General features: G+C 37.2%; 1 protein-coding gene across 1 annotated transcript in view; it reads left to right on the forward strand.

Annotated features, from left to right (window-relative positions):
* The window catches only part of LOC140375610 (coiled-coil domain-containing protein 3-like), a 40,325-nt gene extending 21,144 nt beyond the window's left edge, over positions 1-19,181 (forward strand). Inside the window, exons 2-3 of the mRNA XM_072461890.1 lie at positions 1,001-1,175; positions 18,866-19,181. Of these exons, the coding sequence (XP_072317991.1) occupies positions 1,001-1,175; positions 18,866-19,147 (457 nt within the window). The 3' untranslated portion in view covers positions 19,148-19,181. The remainder of the gene's footprint in view (positions 1-1,000; positions 1,176-18,865) is intronic.
* Positions 19,182-19,606: the final 425 nt, after the last annotated feature.

Raw genomic sequence — 19,606 nt, forward strand, 5'->3', positions numbered from 1 at the left:
CCCCCAAATGTCGCAAAAATGCACTGAGAGATAGGAAATGGCCAAAAAAAATCTGATCGTGGAATCATGAAATTTGGCGCAGAGGTAGATGGTGACAAGAGAAGTAAAAAACATTTTTACGGCAACGCCGTCCGCCCAACCAAATGTCGCCCATATTGGATCAAAATTTGCCATGCTTAGCAAATTTTTCCAAATGTCCAAACGCTCCTCCCCGGGCGTTTGCCCGAAACAGCTGAAATTTGGTAAAAAATTGTGTTGGGGAGTGGGACATCAAAAGCTTTATTCAAATGACTTTGATACCTGTCACGGTCTCTGTGCAGTGAAGCCGCAAACTGTAGCTACAATCTAGGAAATTTCCCAAATTTTAAATTTGCTGCCGTTTGCACAGATAAAGTCAGAATTGTGTCAAATTTGAATCAGTTGTTAAACCCTTTGCCTTAAACCTATTTTAAGTTAAATAGATTTATTTGGCGCGACAGCGCCCCCTATAGAGTGACATAACCCCATGTGGGACAATAAAGGATTATCTCATCTTGTCTTATCTTATAACATTTTATATGGAGGGTAAAATATAATTTTTTTGGAAATGTTACGAAATTTGGCACAAAATTCCATTTTGGCATCCCGATCAAAAAAGTCAATGAGACCCATGTCATATTTGTTACGGCATAGTTACGATGGGGAAATCGCCAGATCTATGAAATTTGAACTTGCTGACACTTAATACTTTTATGAACTCCTACCCTAGCTCTATTAACGACTCATCTTCATGGGTGGACCAGTTATCAAAATTTTTATTCTAAGAGTCAGGGACTTTGTGCGGCGGAGCCGCAAACTTTTCCCTTCATATGTAAAGCAAAGGGGAGACGACCCGACAGCGTCATGGATTCAGCAGTAGGCTTAACAAAAGGTACATTTTGCGGTGGCGGCGGCGTAGCGAGGGCCAATCATTGCCGCTTGTGGCTATATTTATCTTATTACTCTTGTTTTGGTTCCTCAGGATGGATGAGGACTACAACATCCTTCCTCATGGAGTGAACTTCCAGGACGCCATTTTCCCTGATGTTCCAGAGAATCACCGCATGTTCTCCAGCCTGTTCCAGTTCACCAACTGCACCCAAGGGACCCAAGTGCACAGCTTCTCTGCAGAGTGGGAGGCGCAGGAGGACTCCAGGGTAACTCCTTTTGTCATTATACTACAAGGGAAGTCCAAAGTGCTTTTCAATAAGGGCGGACCGTGATGGCAAGAATGAAAAATATGTATACTTTAAAAAAATATTCCGATCACAATAATCCAACATTTTTACCACAATTTCCCACTTAATTTACCAATATTATGCCCTGATTTATGTGTTTACTTTTTGGTTGTGTTTCATTTTTTGAATGAGGCTCAGTGTGCGTTCACACACAAACAGCACATTCAAATTGGGACTAAACAAGGACTAAATCCAGCAAAACATGGACAAGGCCAGGGCTAAACCGGGGCTAAACCGGGGCTAAACCAGGGCTAAACCTGGGCTGAACAGGGGCTGAACTGGAGCTGAACCAGGGCTAAACCAGGTTCTAAACCAGGGCTAAACTAAGGCTAAACCTGGGCTAAATCAAACTGGGATCAAACAAGTACAAGTGTGATTGTCCCTGTAGTCCTGGTTTAGTCCTGGTTTAGTCCTGGTTTAGTCCTGGTTTAGTCCTGGTTTAGACCTGGTTTAGTCCTGGTTCAGACCTGGTTTAGTCCTGGTTTAGACCTGGTTTAGTCCTGGTTTAGACCTAGTTCAGACCTGGTTTAGTCCTGGTTTAGTCCTGGTTCAGACCTGGTTTAGTCCTGGTTCAGACCTGGTTTAGTCCTGGTTTAGTCCTGGTTCAGACCTGGTTTAGTCCTGGTTTAGACCTGGTTTAGTCCTGGTTCAGACCTGGTTTAGTCCTGGTTTAGACCTGGTTTAGTCCTGGTTTAGACCTAGTTCAGACCTGGTTTAGTCCTGGTTTAGTCCTGGTTCAGACCTGGTTTAGTCCTGGTTCAGACCTGGTTTAGTCCTGGTTTAGACCTGGTTTAGTCCTGCAGAGAGATACATACTGTGATATAAAGGGATTGTTCTGGATTAACTTCCTTCCATTTTGCAAACAAACCAAATCTATTCATTTGAATGAAAAAAGCACATTTGGTCAGAACTTCCCACCACAGTCGGCTCGGGTGAAGTGACTTGTCCTGGATTACTTTCTTCTGCTCTAAAACATCCCAATGTGGAGATAATTGAGATCAGGTTTTCTACTTACAAATACTAATGTGTTACATCAACATGCTCTGGAGTCACTAACCCTAGGGGGGGTCTAAGGACAGAGGGAGGGTCTAAGGACAGAGGGAGGGTCTAAGGACAGAGGGAGGGTCTAAGGACAGAAGGAGGGTCTAAGGACAGAGGGAGGGTCTAAGGACAGAGGGAGGGTCTAAGGACAGAAGGAGGGTCTAAGGACAGAGGGAGGGTCTAAGGACAGAAGGAGGGTCCAAGGACAGAGGGAGGGTCTTAAGGACAGAGGGAGGGTCTTAAGGACAGAGGACCCTGGGACATCGTCCCTCGTCCCCCTCAGAGGAAACTGTTGTTGTGATTTTGGGCGTTACAAACATAAATTGAATTGAAATTACCCTTGTTATAATTAAAGGACACATATTATGCAAATGAAGAGTTTTTGAGTTCCTTTCCCTCTCAGCCTCACAAAATAATCCACTTCTATTTGAACGGATCGATTCCGTCATTAGCATCGTTAGCAATTGTTTTCAAATGGCTCCCAGTCCTTCTCATCCTTTTGAATGAATCTAAACCTTTTTGTCTGTTTTCAATCATCAGCCGAGTCCATAAGAGTCACTGAAGCAGCTTTGGTTCCGCTCCAGGTCAAAGCGTGATTAGAATCGTGCTGTGATGTCATGGCAACAGCTCTGACCTCATCTCCTCTGCTCTAAATACAAACATCTGAGCCTCGATGGAGCGCCAGCTCAGGCTAACAGGCTAACAGGCTAACAGGCTAACAGGCTAAGCATTCCAACAGCCAGAATGTTCCCAGTTTGAGTCCCCAAATGGGCGGGGCTTTTCTGTTTGTGTGTTTCCCTCGTCAGCCTTGAACGTGCAAAGTAAAGGCCATAGTTCCAGACACAGACCACAACGACCACACAGATCACAAAGACCACAAAGAACCACACAGATCACAAAGACCACAAAGAACCACACAGATCACAAAGACCACAAAGAACCACACAGATCACAAAGACCACAAAGGACCACAAAGGACCACACAGACGACAAAGACCACAAAGAACCACAAAGACCACAAAGACCACAAAGAACCACAAAGGCCACAAAGACCACAAAGACCACAAAGACCACACAGACCACAAAGACCACAAAGACCACAAAGACCACAAAGAACCACAAAGGCCACAAAGACCACAAAGACCACAAAGACCACACAGACCACAAAGACCACAAAGACCACAAAGACCACACAGACGACAAAGACCACAAAAAGGTTTAAATAGCAGCTCATCTTTGTCCGTAGCAGGATTCAAACTCCTTATTACTTACGACAATATAACGGTTAATATAAAAACATTACTCTACTTGATCCAAGCTCACTGCTTCCAATCGCCTTTTATTTGAACACTTCATCTTGCATTTCCTTCCAAACACACAAAACCTGCTGCGTGTTAAGTATCTCAATCCAATTCCGCTTTCTTTCCACGATCGCTTTAAAAGGGACATTTATAGACGCGATAAAAAGCGTCCCATTGTCTGGAGGGATCGTTTCCACGCCGACAGCAGCTTCATTAAAGTTCTACACTGTTTTTGCTTTTTTCTTTATGGACTTTATGGACTTTATGGACTTTATGGACTTTATGGACTTTATGGACTTTATGGACTTTATGGACTTTATGGACTTTATGGGTGTCTTAAAACATTCATGTGGCAGCAATTGTGTCTGAATGTTTGCGATTACTGAAATATTTGTCCCTGGAGCAGATTTGACTGGAGCTTGAAAAGTGAATGCTTTTCTCACCCTGAACCTCATTATGCTCCGAGTATTCCAGACTGCACCAACCTCACTGTTTAAGGAGTTTATTTGGAGGTCACAACTGGTACACAAAGTACTCCAAAGTACTCCAAAGTACTTCACATAAAGATGCATTTAAATCTCAATATAAACAGATAAAAACATGAATAATAATAAAATTACCTGTTTCACATCTTCAGGGAGACTGCACCAGTAGGAGGCCGGTCCATGTTTAGTCCTGACTCTGGCACCAGCAGGAGGCCGGTCCATGTTTAGTCCTGACTCTGGCACCAGCAGGAGGCCGGTCCATGTTTAGTCCTGACTCTGGCACCAGCAGGAGGCCGGTCCATGTTTAGTCCTGACTCTGGCACCAGCAGGAGGCCGGTCCATGTTTAGTCCTGACTCTGGCACCAGCAGGAGGCCAGTCTATGTTTAGTCCTGACTCTGGCACCAGCAGGAGGCCGGTCCATGTTTAGTCCTGACTCTGGCACCAGCAGGAGGCCGGTCCATGTTTAGTCCTGACTCTGGCACCAGCAGGAGGCCGGTCCATGTTTAGTCCTGACTCTGGCACCAGCAGGAGGCCAGTCTATGTTTAGTCCTGACTCTGGCACCAGCAGGAGGCCGGTCCATGTTTAGTCCTGACTCTGGCACCAGCAGGAGGCCGGTCCATGTTTAGTCCTGACTCTGGCACCAGCAGGAGGCCGGTCCATGTTTAGTCCTGACTCTGGCACCAGCAGGAGGCCGGTCCATGTTTAGTCCTGACTCTGGCACCAGCAGGAGGCCGGTCCATGTTTAGTCCTGACTCTGGCACCAGCAGGAGGCCGGTCCATGTTTAGTCCTGACTCTGGCACCAGCAGGAGGCCGGTCCATGTTTAGTCCTGACTCTGGCACCAGCAGGAGGCCGGTCCCTGAGGTCCTCAGAGTCAGAGATGGTTCATATGGCACTAACATGTCAGAGATGTACTTTGGTGCTTGGCCATGGAGAGACTTGTACACAAGCAGAGCTGCTTTAAAGTCTCCTCTCTGAGCCCGAGCAGGACTTTAGGAAAGAAGTCATACATTTTGGGTTCATTTGTGGTATTTGTGTACATATGTGTTACTTTGTGGTATTTGTGTACATATGTGTTACTTTGTGGTATTTGTGTACATATGTGTTACTTTGTGGTATTTGTGTACATATGTGATACTTTGTGGTATTTGTGTATATATGTGATACTTCAGCAGGAGCCACATCTGAGGGGGGCCCAAGAGCCATAGTTCTGACTCACTTAGAGACACTTGAGATGTGATGCAGTTTAACTGGTTAGAGCTGGATTCAAACCATCAAATGTCTGATGGACGTGATTGACAGGTGAATTAGCCAATCAGGGACATGCATGGTCCATCCATATCAAAACAAATTTTGATAACTAGGATAATATTGCAGGGGATCGAAAACACAGCAGATTTAAGCCAATCTGAAATCCCTAAACTTCATCTGAGATGAGTCTGATTTTGTTCCGAATGATGATTGTAACTTCTCATGAGAAATGTCTGTGCATCACAGGAATAAACAAACCTTATTAGATTGTCTGAGTTTGGCCTGAGACACAGCGGGAGGAGACCAGAGCCAGATCTTCTGTCGAGAAGGATTTCACCTCCACAAAACTCAAATATTTTCCAAATGTTAAACTCACGCCCTCCCAAATGGTTCCATGAACCTGACCAGAGCCATCTGTGGTTTGCAGGTTACGAGGCACCTGCAGCTGATGAGCTCAAAATAACATTCCAGACAAACTTCCCAAAATCTCACCTCAAGATTCATAGTTTGTCCAGGCTTATCTTGAAAAAGCTGAGCGTGTTGTTGTAGCTGACACCGTGTCCTCAGCGTAACTGGATTCAGCAGCTCGAGCGACGCATGATAAAGTTTCAGGCCTGGTCTTTTGGATCTCAGTGGGACTTAAGTGAGAACATGTGTCAGGAGTCAGCAGCTTATGTTCCTGTGCTAATGCACTTAGCAGACTGAGCCCCGAGCCAGACTGAGCATCAGTCCAAGAACATATGAGACTTTAGTAGTATTAGTATCAGTAGTGCTCTAGTACTATAGTTGTAGCAGTATCAGTTTGGGCTGCAATCCACTTTAGCAATTAGAGAATCGTAAGGGATGCAATGTTTTTAGCATCTCCTCTGTAAACATTGCACCCCTGTAGTTTGGATCTGTGCAAACTATGTAAAACTATATAAAACTATGTAAAACTATGTAAAACTATATAAAACTATATACAACTATGTAAACTATGTAAAACTATATAAAACTATATACAACTATGTAAAACTATGTAAAACTATGTAAAACTATATAAAACTATGTAAAACTATGTAAAACTATGTAAAACTATATAAAACTATGTAAAACTATGTTAAACTATGTAAAACTATATAAAACTATGTAAAACTATATAAAACTATGTAAAACTATATAAAACTATGTAAAACTATGTAAAACTATGTAAAACTATGTTAAACTATGTAAAACTATATAAAACTATGTAAAACTATGTAAAACTATGTAAAACTATATACAACTATATACAACTATGTAAAACTATATAAAACTATGTAAAACTATGTAAAACTATGTAAAACTATGCTGGTGCCTAACTCTAACCCAGTAACATACACACATACTGTGTGTATGTTACTGTGTGTCACTGTGCGTATGTTACTGTGCGTATGTTACTGTGCGTATGTTACTGTGTGTTACTGTCAAATGTCACTGTGCGTATGTTACTGTGCGTATGTTACTGTGTGTATGTTACTATGTGTTACTGTGTGTATGTTACTGTGTGTATGTTACTATGTGTATGCTACTGTGTGTATGTTACTGTGCGTATGTTACTGTGCGTATGTTACTGTGCGTATGTTACTGTGTGTATGTTACTATGTGTATGTTACTGTGTGTATGTTACTATGTATGTTACTGTGTGTATGTTACTGTGTGTATGTTACTGTGTGTATGTTACTGTGTGTATGTTACTGTGCGTATGTTACTGTGTGTATGTTACTGTGCGTATGTTACTGTGCGTATGTTACTGTGCGTATGTTACTGTGAGTATGTTACTGTGAGTATGTTACTGTGCGTATGTTACTGTGTGTATGTTACTGTGTGTTACTGTGCGTATGTTACTGTGAGTATGTTACTGTGCGTATGTTACTGTGCGTATGTGTGCGTATGTTACTGTCTGTATGTTACTGTGTGTATGTTACTGTGTGTATGTTACTATGTGTATGTTACTGTGTGTATGTTACTATGTGTATGTTACTGTGTGTATGTTACTGTGTGTATGTTACTGTGCGTATGTTACTGTGCGTATGCTACTGTGCGTATGTTACTGTGCGTATGTTACTGTGTGTATGTAACTGTGTGTTACTGTGCGTATGTTACTGTGCGTATGTTACTGTGTGTATGTTACTGTGCGTATGTTACTGTGTGTATGTTACTGTGTGTATGTTACTATGTGTATGTTACTGTGTGTATGTTACTGTGTGTATGTTACTGTGCGTATGTTACTGTGTGTATGTTACTGTGTGTATGTTACTGTGTGTATGTTACTGCGTGTTACTGTGTGTATGTTACTGTGCGTATGTGTGCGTATGTTACTGTGTGTATGTTACTGTGCGTATGTGTGCGTATGTTACTGTGTGTATGTTACTGTGTGTATGTTACTATGTGTATGTTACTGTGTGTATGTTACTGTGTGTTACTGTGCGTATGTTACTGTGAGTATGTTACTGTGGGTATGTGACTGTGTGTATGTGTGCGTATGTTACTGTGTGTATGTTACTGTGTGTATGTTACTATGTGTATGTTACTGTGTGTATGTTACTGTGTGTATGTTACTATGTGTATGTTACTGTGCGTATGTTACTGTGCGTATGTTACTGTGTGTATGTTACTGTGCGTATGTTACTGTGCGTATGTTACTATGTGTATGTTACTGTGCGTATGTGTGCATATGTTACTATGCGTATGTTACTGTGAGTATGTTACTGTGTGTATGTTACTGTGCGTATGTGTGCGTATGTTACTATGCGTATGTTACTGTGAGTATGTTACTGTGTGTATGTTACTGTGCGTATGTGTGCGTATGTTACTATGCGTATGTTACTGTGAGTATGTTACTGTGTGTATGTTACTGTGCGTATGTGTGCGTATGTTACTGTGCGTATGTTACTGTGCGTATGTTACTGTGTGTATGTTACTGTGCGTATGTTACTATGCGTATATTACTGTGAGTATGTTACTGTGTGTATGTTACTGTGCGTATGTGTGCGTATGTTACTATGCGTATGTTACTGTGAGTATGTTACTGTGCGTATGTTACTGTGAGTATGTTACTATGTGTATGTTACTGTGCGTATGTGTGCGTATGTTACTATGCGTATGTTACTGTGAGTATGTTACTGTGTGTATGTTACTGTGCGTATGTGTGCATATGTTACTGTGCGTATGTTACTGTGTGTATGTTACTGTGTGTATGTTACTGTGCGTATGTTACTGTGCGTATGTTACTGTGTGTATGTTACTATGCAGAGGGCCCCGGCTGTCTCTCTTTCTAAACTGCTGTGTTGATCATTTTAGATCAACACGGCAGGTTACGGTTAACATTTAAATACTGAGCTGCATATGTAAAAAAAAATATAAATCTGTGATTATTTTTGTTCAATTTGTTGGCGAGTCACACGATTATTATGGCTAAGGTACTTTACTTTATTAATCCCTCGTATGTGTATGTACTTTATTAATCCTCGTATGTGTATGTACTTTATTAATCCTCGTATGTGTATGTACTTTATTAATCCCACGTATGTATATGTACTTTATTAATCCTCGTATGTGTATGTACTTTATTAATCCTCGTATGTGTATGTACTTTATTAATCCTCATATGTGTATGTACTTTATTAATCCCTCGTATGTGTATGTACTTTATTAATCCTCGTATGTGTATGTACTTTATTAATCCTCGTATGTGTATGTACTTTATTAATCCTCGTATGTGTATGTACTTTATTAATCCTCGTATGTGTATGTACTTTATTAATCCCTTGTATGTGTATGTACTTTATTAATCCTCGTATGTGTATGTACTTTATTAATCCCTCATATGTGTATGTACTTTATTAATCCTCGTATGTGTATGTACTTTATTAATCCTCGTATGTGTATGTACTTTATTAATCCCTCATATGTGTATGTACTTTATTAATCCTCGTATGTGTATGTACTTTATTAATCCTCGTATGTGTATGTACTTTATTAATCCTCGTATGTGTATGTACTTTATTAATCCTCGTATGTGTATGTACTTTATTAATCCCTCGTATGTGTATGTACTTTATTACCCCTCGTATGTGTATGTACTTTATTAATCCTCGTATGTGTATGTACTTTATTAATCCTCATATGTGTATGTACTTTATTAATCCTCATATGTGTATGTACTTTATTAATCCTCGTATGTGTATGTACTTTATTAATCCTCATATGTGTATGTACTTTATTAATCCTCATATGTGTATGTACTTTATTAATCCTCGTATGTGTATGTACTTTATTAATTCCTCGTATGTGTATGTACTTTATTAATCCCTCGTATGTGTATGTACTTTATTAATCCTCGTATGTGTATGTACTTTATTAATCCCTTGTATGTGTATGTACTTTATTAATCCTCGTATGTGTATGTACTTTATTAATCCTCGTATGTGTATGTACTTTATTAATCCCTCGTATGTGTATGTACTTTATTAATCCTCGTATGTGTATGTACTTTATTAATCCTCGTATGTGTATGTACTTTATTAATCCTCGTATGTGTATGTACTTTATTAATCCCTCGTATGTGTATGTACTTTATTAATCCCTCGTATGTGTATGTACTTTATTAATCCTTTTATGTGTATGTACTTTATTAATCCCTCGTGTGTGTATGTACTTTATTAATCCTCGTATGTGTATGTACTTTATTAATCCTCGTATGTGTATGTACTTTATTAATCCTCGTATGTGTATGTACTTTATTAATCCTCGTATGTGTATGTACTTTATTAATCCTCGTATGTGTGTGTACTTTATTAATCCCTCTTATGTGTATGTACTTTATTAATCCTCGTATGTGTATGTACTTTATTAATCCTCGTATGTGTGTGTACTTTATTAATCCCTCTTATGTGTATGTACTTTATTAATCCTCGTATGTGTATGTACTTTATTAATCCTCGTATGTGTATGTACTTTATTAATCCTCGTGAGGAAAACAAACTGATAAAAAGAAGCTTCTTGTCCATTTCCGAATTAGAAAGAGATTTTTCCAGTTTCATTTTGATTTAAAAATGCTTTGTTTTCTCTGTTTTTTCTCTCTTTATTCTCCAGAAAACGCTTAACAATCATCAAACAATTAGTCAGGATTAGAAACAATGTGTCCCCATGGAAACTGTCAAATGGACAGTTACAGTAACACTTTTACAAACATGTTTCACATTTGGGGATTGAACAGATTTGCAGCTTTTGGCCTGAGCTCCAGGAAGTGCACATCCAAAAGAAATCAGCTTTTCCAACAATCTGTCCAGTTTTATGTGATAAAAGTGACTCTGACTGACAGCGGTCGGGTGAATTCAATCTGGACTGACAGAAACACTCTAAAGGTTTATAAAATACAGCTTTCTGCTCAGTAACGCTTATGTATGTAACAAGTAGCTCAATATTTTATGCTTTTTGTATTCATTTTTTGTCATTTTATCAAAACTATCAAACTAATTGTATTTTTGAGACTTAATCCTGACAAACAACTGCTGCACTAATCATGCTATCATTGCAACCAGTCACAGCCTGTTATCTTTGCCTCTCAACCAATCACAGCCTGTAATCTTTGCCTCTCAGCCAATCACAGCCTGTTATCTTTGCCTCTCAACCAATCAGCTTTCAAGCCGTTCATATAAAGACTCTGATTGGTTAGATTTGCAGAAAAACAGGAAATTAGAGGAATCAGAAAACCCAATCATTAGATCTGATTATGTTACTGTGTGTATGTTACTGTGTGTATGTTACTGATTGTATGTTACTGTGTGTATGTTACTGTGCGTATGCTACTGTGCGTATGTTACTGTGAGTATGTTACTGTGCGTATGTTACTGTGCGTATGTTACTGTGTGTATGTTACTGTGTGTTACTGTGCGTATGTTACTGTGAGTATGTTACTGTGCGTATGTTACTGTGCGTATGTGTGCGTATGTTACTGTCTGTATGTTACTGTGTGTATGTTACTATGTGTATGTTACTGTGTGTATGTTACTATGTGTATGTTACTGTGTGTATGTTACTGTGTGTATGTTACTGTGCGTATGTTACTGTGTGTATGTTACTGTGTGTATGTTACTATGTGTATGTTACTGTGCGTATGCTACTGTGCGTATGTTACTGTGCGTATGTTACTGTGTGTATGTTACTGTGTGTTACTGTGCGTATGTTACTGTGTGTATGTTACTGTGTGTATGTTACTGTGCGTATGTTACTGTGTGTATGTTACTGTGTGTATGTTACTATGTGTATGTTACTGTGTGTATGTTACTGTGTGTATGTTACTGTGCGTATGTTACTGTGTGTATGTTACTGTGCGTATGTTACTGTGTGTATGTTACTGTGCGTATGTTACTGTGCGTATGTTACTGTGTGTATGTTACTGTGCGTATGTTACTGTGTGTATGTTACTGTGTGTATGTTACTGCGTGTTACTGTGTGTATGTTACTGTGCGTATGTGTGCGTATGTTACTGTGTGTATGTTACTGTGCGTATGTGTGCGTATGTTACTGTGTTTATGTTACTATGTATATGTTACTGTGTGTATGTTACTGTGCGTATGTTACTGTGGGTATGTTACTGTGTGTATGTGTGCGTATGTTACTGTGTGTATGTTACTGTGTGTATGTTACTATGTGTATGTTACTGTGTGTATGTTACTGTGTGTATGTTACTATGTGTATGTTACTGTGCGTATGTTACTGTGCGTATGTTACTGTGTGTATGTTACTATGTGTATGTTACTGTGCGTATGTTACTGTGCGTATGTTACTGTGTGTATGTTACTGTGCGTATGTTACTGTGCGTATGTTACTATGTGTATGTTACTGTGCGTATGTGTGCGCATGTTACTATGCGTATGTTCTGTGAGTATGTTACTGTGTGTATGTTACTATGTGTATGTTACTGTGCGTATGTGTGCGTATGTTACTATGCGTATGTTACTGTGAGTATGTTACTGTGTGTATGTTACTGTGCGTATGTGTGCGTATGTTACTGTGCGTATGTTACTGTGCGTATGTTACTGTGTGTATGTTACTGTGAGTATGTTACTGTGCGTATGTTACTGTGTGTATGTTACTGTGCGTATGTTACTATGCGTATATTACTGTGAGTATGTTACTGTGTGTATGTTACTGTGAGTATGTTACTATGTGTATGTTACTGTGCGTATGTGTGCGTATGTTACTATGCGTATGTTACTGTGAGTATGTTACTGTGCGTATGTTACTGTGAGTATGTTACTATGTGTATGTTACTGTGCGTATGTGTGCGTATGTTACTATGCGTATGTTACTGTGAGTATGTTACTGTGTGTATGTTACTGTGAGTATGTTACTATGTGTATGTTACTGTGCGTATGTGTGCGTATGTTACTATGCGTATGTTACTGTGAGTATGTTACTGTGTGTATGTTACTGTGCGTATGTGTGCGTATGTTACTGTGTGTATGTTACTGTGTGTATGTTACTGTGTGTATGTTACTGTGTGTATGTTACTGTGCGTATGTTACTGTGCGTATGTTACTGTGTGTATGTTACTATGCAGAGGGCCCCGGCTGTCTCTCTTTCTAAACTGCTGTGTTGATCATTTTAGATCAACACGGCAGGTTACGGTTAACATTTAAATACTGAGCTGCATATGTAAAAAAAAATATAAATCTGTGATTATTTTTGTTCAATTTGTTGGCGAGTCACACGATTATTATGGCTAAGGTACTTTACTTTATTAATCCCTCGTATGTGTATGTACTTTATTAATCCTCGTATGTGTATGTACTTTATTAATCCTCGTATGTGTATGTACTTTATTAATCCCTCATATGTGTATGTACTTTATTAATCCTCGTATGTGTATGTACTTTATTAATCCCTCGTATGTGTATGTACTTTATTAATCCTCGTATGTGTATGTACTTTATTAATCCTCGTATGTGTATGTACTTTATTAATCCCTCGTATGTGTATGTACTTTATTAATCCTCGTATGTGTATGTACTTTATTAATCCTCGTATGTGTATGTACTTTATTAATCCCTTGTATGTGTATGTACTTTATTAATCCCTCATATGTGTATGTACTTTATTAATCCTCGTATGTGTATGTACTTTATTAATCCCTCGTATGTGTATGTACTTTATTAATCCTCGTATGTGTATGTACTTTATTAATCCCTCGTATGTGTATGTACTTTATTAATCCTCGTATGTGTATGTACTTTATTAATCCTCGTATGTGTATGTACTTTATTAATCCTCGTATGTGTATGTACTTTATTAATCCCTCGTATGTGTATGTACTTTATTAATCCTCGTATTTGTATGTACTTTATTAATCCTCGTATGTGTATGTACTTTATTAATCCCTCGTATGTGTATGTACTTTATTAATCCTCGTATGTGTATGTACTTTATTAATCCTCGTATTTGTATGTACTTTATTAATCCTCGTATGTGTATGTACTTTATTAATCCCTCGTATGTGTATGTACTTTATTAATCCTCGTATGTGTATGTACTTTATTAATCCTCGTATGTGTATGTACTTTATTAATCCCTCGTATGTGTATGTACTTTATTAATCCTCGTATGTGTATGTACTTTATTAATCCCTCGTATGTGTATGTACTTTATTAATCCCTCGTATGTGTATGTACTTTATTAATCCTCGTATGTGTATGTACTTTATTAATCCTCGTATGTGTATGTACTTTATTAATCCTTTTATGTGTATGTACTTTATTAATCCCTCGTATGTGTATGTACTTTATTAATCCTCGTATGTGTATGTACTTTATTAATCCCTCGTATGTGTATGTACTTTATTAATCCTCGTATGTGTATGTACTTTATTAATCCTTGTATGTGTATGTACTTTATTAATCCTCGTATGTGTATGTACTTTATTAATCCTCGTATGTGTATGTACTTTATTAATCCTCGTATGTGTATGTACTTTATTAATCCTCGTATGTGTATGTACTTTATTAATCCTCGAATGTGTATGTACTTTATTAATCCTCGTATGTGTATGTACTTTATTAATCCTCGTATGTGTATGTACTTTATTAATCCTCGTATGTGTATGTACTTTATTAATCCCTCATATGTGTATGTACTTTATTAATCCTCGTATGTGTATGTACTTTATTAATCCCTCGTATGTGTATGTACTTTATTAATCCTCGTATGTGTATGTACTTTATTAATCCTCGTATGTGTATGTACTTTATTAATCCCTCGTATGTGTATGTACTTTATTAATCCTCGTATGTGTATGTACTTTATTAATCCTCGTATGTGTATGTACTTTATTAATCCCTTGTATGTGTATGTACTTTATTAATCCCTCATATGTGTATGTACTTTATTAATCCTCGTATGTGTATGTACTTTATTAATCCCTCGTATGTGTATGTACTTTATTAATCCTCGTATGTGTATGTACTTTATTAATCCCTCGTATGTGTATGTACTTTATTAATCCTCGTATGTGTATGTACTTTATTAATCCTCGTATGTGTATGTACTTTATTAATCCTCGTATGTGTATGTACTTTATTAATCCCTCGTATGTGTATGTACTTTATTAATCCTCGTATTTGTATGTACTTTATTAATCCTCGTATGTGTATGTACTTTATTAATCCCTCGTATGTGTATGTACTTTATTAATCCTCGTATGTGTATGTACTTTATTAATCCTCGTATTTGTATGTACTTTATTAATCCTCGTATGTGTATGTACTTTATTAATCCCTCGTATGTGTATGTACTTTATTAATCCTCGTATGTGTATGTACTTTATTAATCCTCGTATGTGTATGTACTTTATTAATCCCTCGTATGTGTATGTACTTTATTAATCCTCGTATGTGTATGTACTTTATTAATCCCTCGTATGTGTATGTACTTTATTAATCCCTCGTATGTGTATGTACTTTATTAATCCTCGTATGTGTATGTACTTTATTAATCCTCGTATGTGTATGTACTTTATTAATCCTTTTATGTGTATGTACTTTATTAATCCCTCGTATGTGTATGTACTTTATTAATCCTCGTATGTGTATGTACTTTATTAATCCCTCGTATGTGTATGTACTTTATTAATCCTCGTATGTGTATGTACTTTATTAATCCTTGTATGTGTATGTACTTTATTAATCCTCGTATGTGTATGTACTTTATTAATCCTCGTATGTGTATGTACTTTATTAATCCTCGTATGTGTATGTACTTTATTAATCCTCGTATGTGTATGTACTTTATTAATCCTCGAATGTGTATGTACTTTATTAATCCTCGTATGTGTATGTACTTTATTAATCCTCGTATGTGTATGTACTTTATTAATCCCTCGTATGTGTATGTACTTTATTAATCCTCGTATGTGTATGTACTTTATTAATCCTCGTATGTGTATGTACTTTATTAATCCTCGTATGTGTATGTACTTTATTAATCCTCGTATGTGTATGTACTTTATTAATCTTCGTATGTGTATGTACTTTATTAATCCTCGTATGTGTATGTACTTTATTAATCCTCGTATGTGTATGTACTTTATTAATCCTCGTATGTGTATGTACTTTATTAATCCTCGAATGTGTATGTACTTTATTAATCCCTCGTATGTGTATGTACTTTATTAATCCTCGTATGTGTATGTACTTTATTAATCCTTGTATGTGTATGTACTTTATTAATCCTCGTATGTGTATGTACTTTATTAATCCTCGTATGTGTATGTACTTTATTAATCCTCGTATGTGTATGTACTTTATTAATCCTCGTATGTGTATGTACTTTATTAATCCTCGTATGTGTATGTACTTTATTAATCCTCGTATGTGTATGTACTTTATTAATCCCTCGTATGTGTATGTACTTTATTAATCCTCGTATGTGTATGTACTTTATTAATCCTCGTATGTGTATGTACTTTATTAATCCCTCGTATGTGTATGTACTTTATTAATCCTCGTATTTGTATGTACTTTATTAATCCTCGTATGTGTATGTACTTTATTAATCCCTCGTATGTGTATGTACTTTATTAATCCTCGTATTTGTATGTACTTTATTAATCCTCGTATGTGTATGTACTTTATTAATCCTTTTATGTGTATGTACTTTATTAATCCTCGTATGTGTATGTACTTTATTAATCCCTCGTATGTGTATGTACTTTATTAATCCTCGTATGTGTATGTACTTTATTAATCCTCGTATGTGTATGTACTTTATTAATCCTCGTATGTGTGTGTACTTTATTAATCCCTCGTATGTGTATGTACTTTATTAATCCTCGTATGTGTATGTACTTTATTAATCCTCGTATGTGTATGTACTTTATTAATCCTCGTATGTGTATGTACTTTATTAATCCTCGTATGTGTATGTACTTTATTAATCCTCGTATGTGTATGTACTTTATTAATCCTCGTATGTGTATGTACTTTATTAATCCTCGTATGTGTATGTACTTTATTAATCCTCGTATGTGTATGTACTTTATTAATCCTCGTATGTGTATGTACTTTATTAATCCTCGTATGTGTATGTACTTTATTAATCCTCGTATGTGTATGTACTTTATTAATCCTCGTATGTGTATGTACTTTATTAATCCCTCGTATGTGTATGTACTTTATTAATCCTCGTATGTGTATGTACTTTATTAATCCTCGTATGTGTATGTACTTTATTAATCCCTCGTATTTGTATGTACTTTATTAATCCTCGTATTTGTATGTACTTTATTAATCCTCGTATGTGTATGTACTTTATTAATCCCTCGTATGTGTATGTACTTTATTAATCCTCGTATTTGTATGTACTTTATTAATCCTCGTATGTGTATGTACTTTATTAATCCTTTTATGTGTATGTACTTTATTAATCCTCGTATGTGTATGTACTTTATTAATCCCTCGTATGTGTATGTACTTTATTAATCCTCGTATGTGTGTGTACTTTATTAATCCCTCTTATGTGTATGTACTTTATTAATCCTCGTATGTGTATGTACTTTATTAATCCTCGTATGTGTATGTACTTTATTAATCCTCGTGAGGAAAACAAATTGATAAAAAGAAGCTTCTTGTCCATTTCCGAATTAGAAAGAGATTTTTCCAGTTTCATTTTGATTTAAAAATGCTTTGTTTTCTCTGTTTTTTCTCTCTTTATTCTCCAGAAAACGCTTAACAATCATCAAACAATTAGTCAGGATTAGAAACAATGTGTCCCCATGGAAACTGTCAAATGGACAGTTACAGTAACACTTTTACAAACATGTTTCACATTTGGGGATTGAACAGATTTGCAGCTTTTGGCCTGAGCTCCAGGAAGTGCACATCCAAAAGAAATCAGCTTTTCCAACAATCTGTCCAGTTTTATGTGATAAAAGTGACTCCGACTGACAGCGGTCGGGTGAATTCAATCTGGACTGACAGAAACACTCTAAAGGTTTATAAAATACAGCTTTCTGCTCAGTAACGCTTATGTATGTAATAAGTAGCTCAATAATTTATGCTTTTTGTATTCATTTTTTGTCATTTTATCAAAACTATCAAACTAATTGTATTTTTGAGACTTAATCCTGACAAACAACTGCTGCACTAATCATGCTATCATTGCAACCAGTCACAGCCTGTTATCTTTGCCTCTCAACCAATCACAGCCTGTTATCTTTGCCTCTCAGCCAATCACAGCCTGTTATCTTTGCCTCTCAACCAATCAGCTTTCAAGCCGTTCATATAAAGACTCTGATTGGTTAGATTTGCAGAAAAACAGGAAATTAGAGGAATCAGAAAACCCAATCATTAGATCTGATTATTATTATATTATTATAACTAAAATGTTGCTTTAAATCTTTTACATTTTGTTGCTGTCTTTATCGTTGTAACTTTAGATTGTGTTTTACTGTATTTTCCTTGTTATCACGTGTGAACAATCAGAAATAAATCACAGATTCAATTGCGCAGATTAATCAACTAATCATGGCTAGTCGACTAGAAGAAATAATCACAGTTGTATTTTTTAATAATCGTTATATGGACTATACAGACGGTAAAACGCACAAAAGTCCCTTTATAACGAAAATGTCAGATTTCTAACATGAATGAACTGCATTTGTAAATATTCTCCATCTAGAGGCCTTCAATCACCATAATTCAACTTTTATTTGGTTGATGATGTATTCCAAGTATCAATGTAAAAATAATCGTGAATGACCGAGAAGTACTGTAAAAAAAAATATGTTGGGCGGAAAAGATTCATCAGAATAATCGTGACTAGTGCACTTTTAAAATAATCTGAATTGTGTTTTAATCCTCATTGTCTTGTGTATTCAAACTCCCGCACACAGAAAGACGTGTCCCAATGAAATACATCAACAATGACATCACACATTCTTATAAATGCTGGTTCAGTCATCCCACAATGCCAGAAATCTGATCTGACTTATTTCCTTCTTGTTTTTTGCAGTTGTTGTGCTCGACGGTGCAGAAGGCTTTATTCGAGGAGGAGGAGCGCGTTCAAAATTTGACGCAGCAGGTCCGTGTTCTGGAGAAAGCCAACGGGCACCTGAGAGAGCGAGTGAAAACCCTGAAGCGCCAGCTACGGCAAGCGCAAAGGGACAGTAAGGACCAGCAGACTCTGAATCTCAAACAGATTTATGAGTCAACGCAGCCTCAGCCCGATCAGGACACGACCGGAGAAGAGAAAACCACGCCCAGCAAAAAAGCACCCAAGAAACTGAAGACTTAGAATTGCACAGCATTTTAACATGTGCGAGATGTTCTTTGGTGCTAGGCCATGGAGAAAGTCTCTTCTCTGAGCCTGAAGCTCTAGATGCAAGCTCGATAGAAGAGATGTTTAATGCCGCACTGTGGAACATTCTCTAGGCAAAACAATAACATCTCCATGGAGACGAGCAGCTGGCGGATCTTCCACCACCAAAGAGAGACCTGAAGTGTCAAAGCTCCTGGACTAGTCAAATCGTACATTGTAAATCACATATTTTACCAGATCTGTTCCCAAATATAGACCAGAAAAAACATTAATTTTCATAATTCTTCTCTTAAAAGTGTATTTCTAATGTTTCTTGGTGTTCTGTTCTACTGGACACGATGTCTTTGAATTGAATTTACACCAAACCTGTTTCAAAGCTCAAACTTCTGTCATTTGGAGATTGTTGTTTTTATTTTGATATCATACGCGGTATTA

Source organism: Eucyclogobius newberryi, unplaced genomic scaffold (assembly GCF_026437365.1).
Source record: "Eucyclogobius newberryi isolate DKJ021-1_F unplaced genomic scaffold, fEucNew1.0.hap1 SCAF_33, whole genome shotgun sequence".
Classification (NCBI taxonomy): Eukaryota; Metazoa; Chordata; class Actinopteri; order Gobiiformes; family Gobiidae; genus Eucyclogobius; species Eucyclogobius newberryi.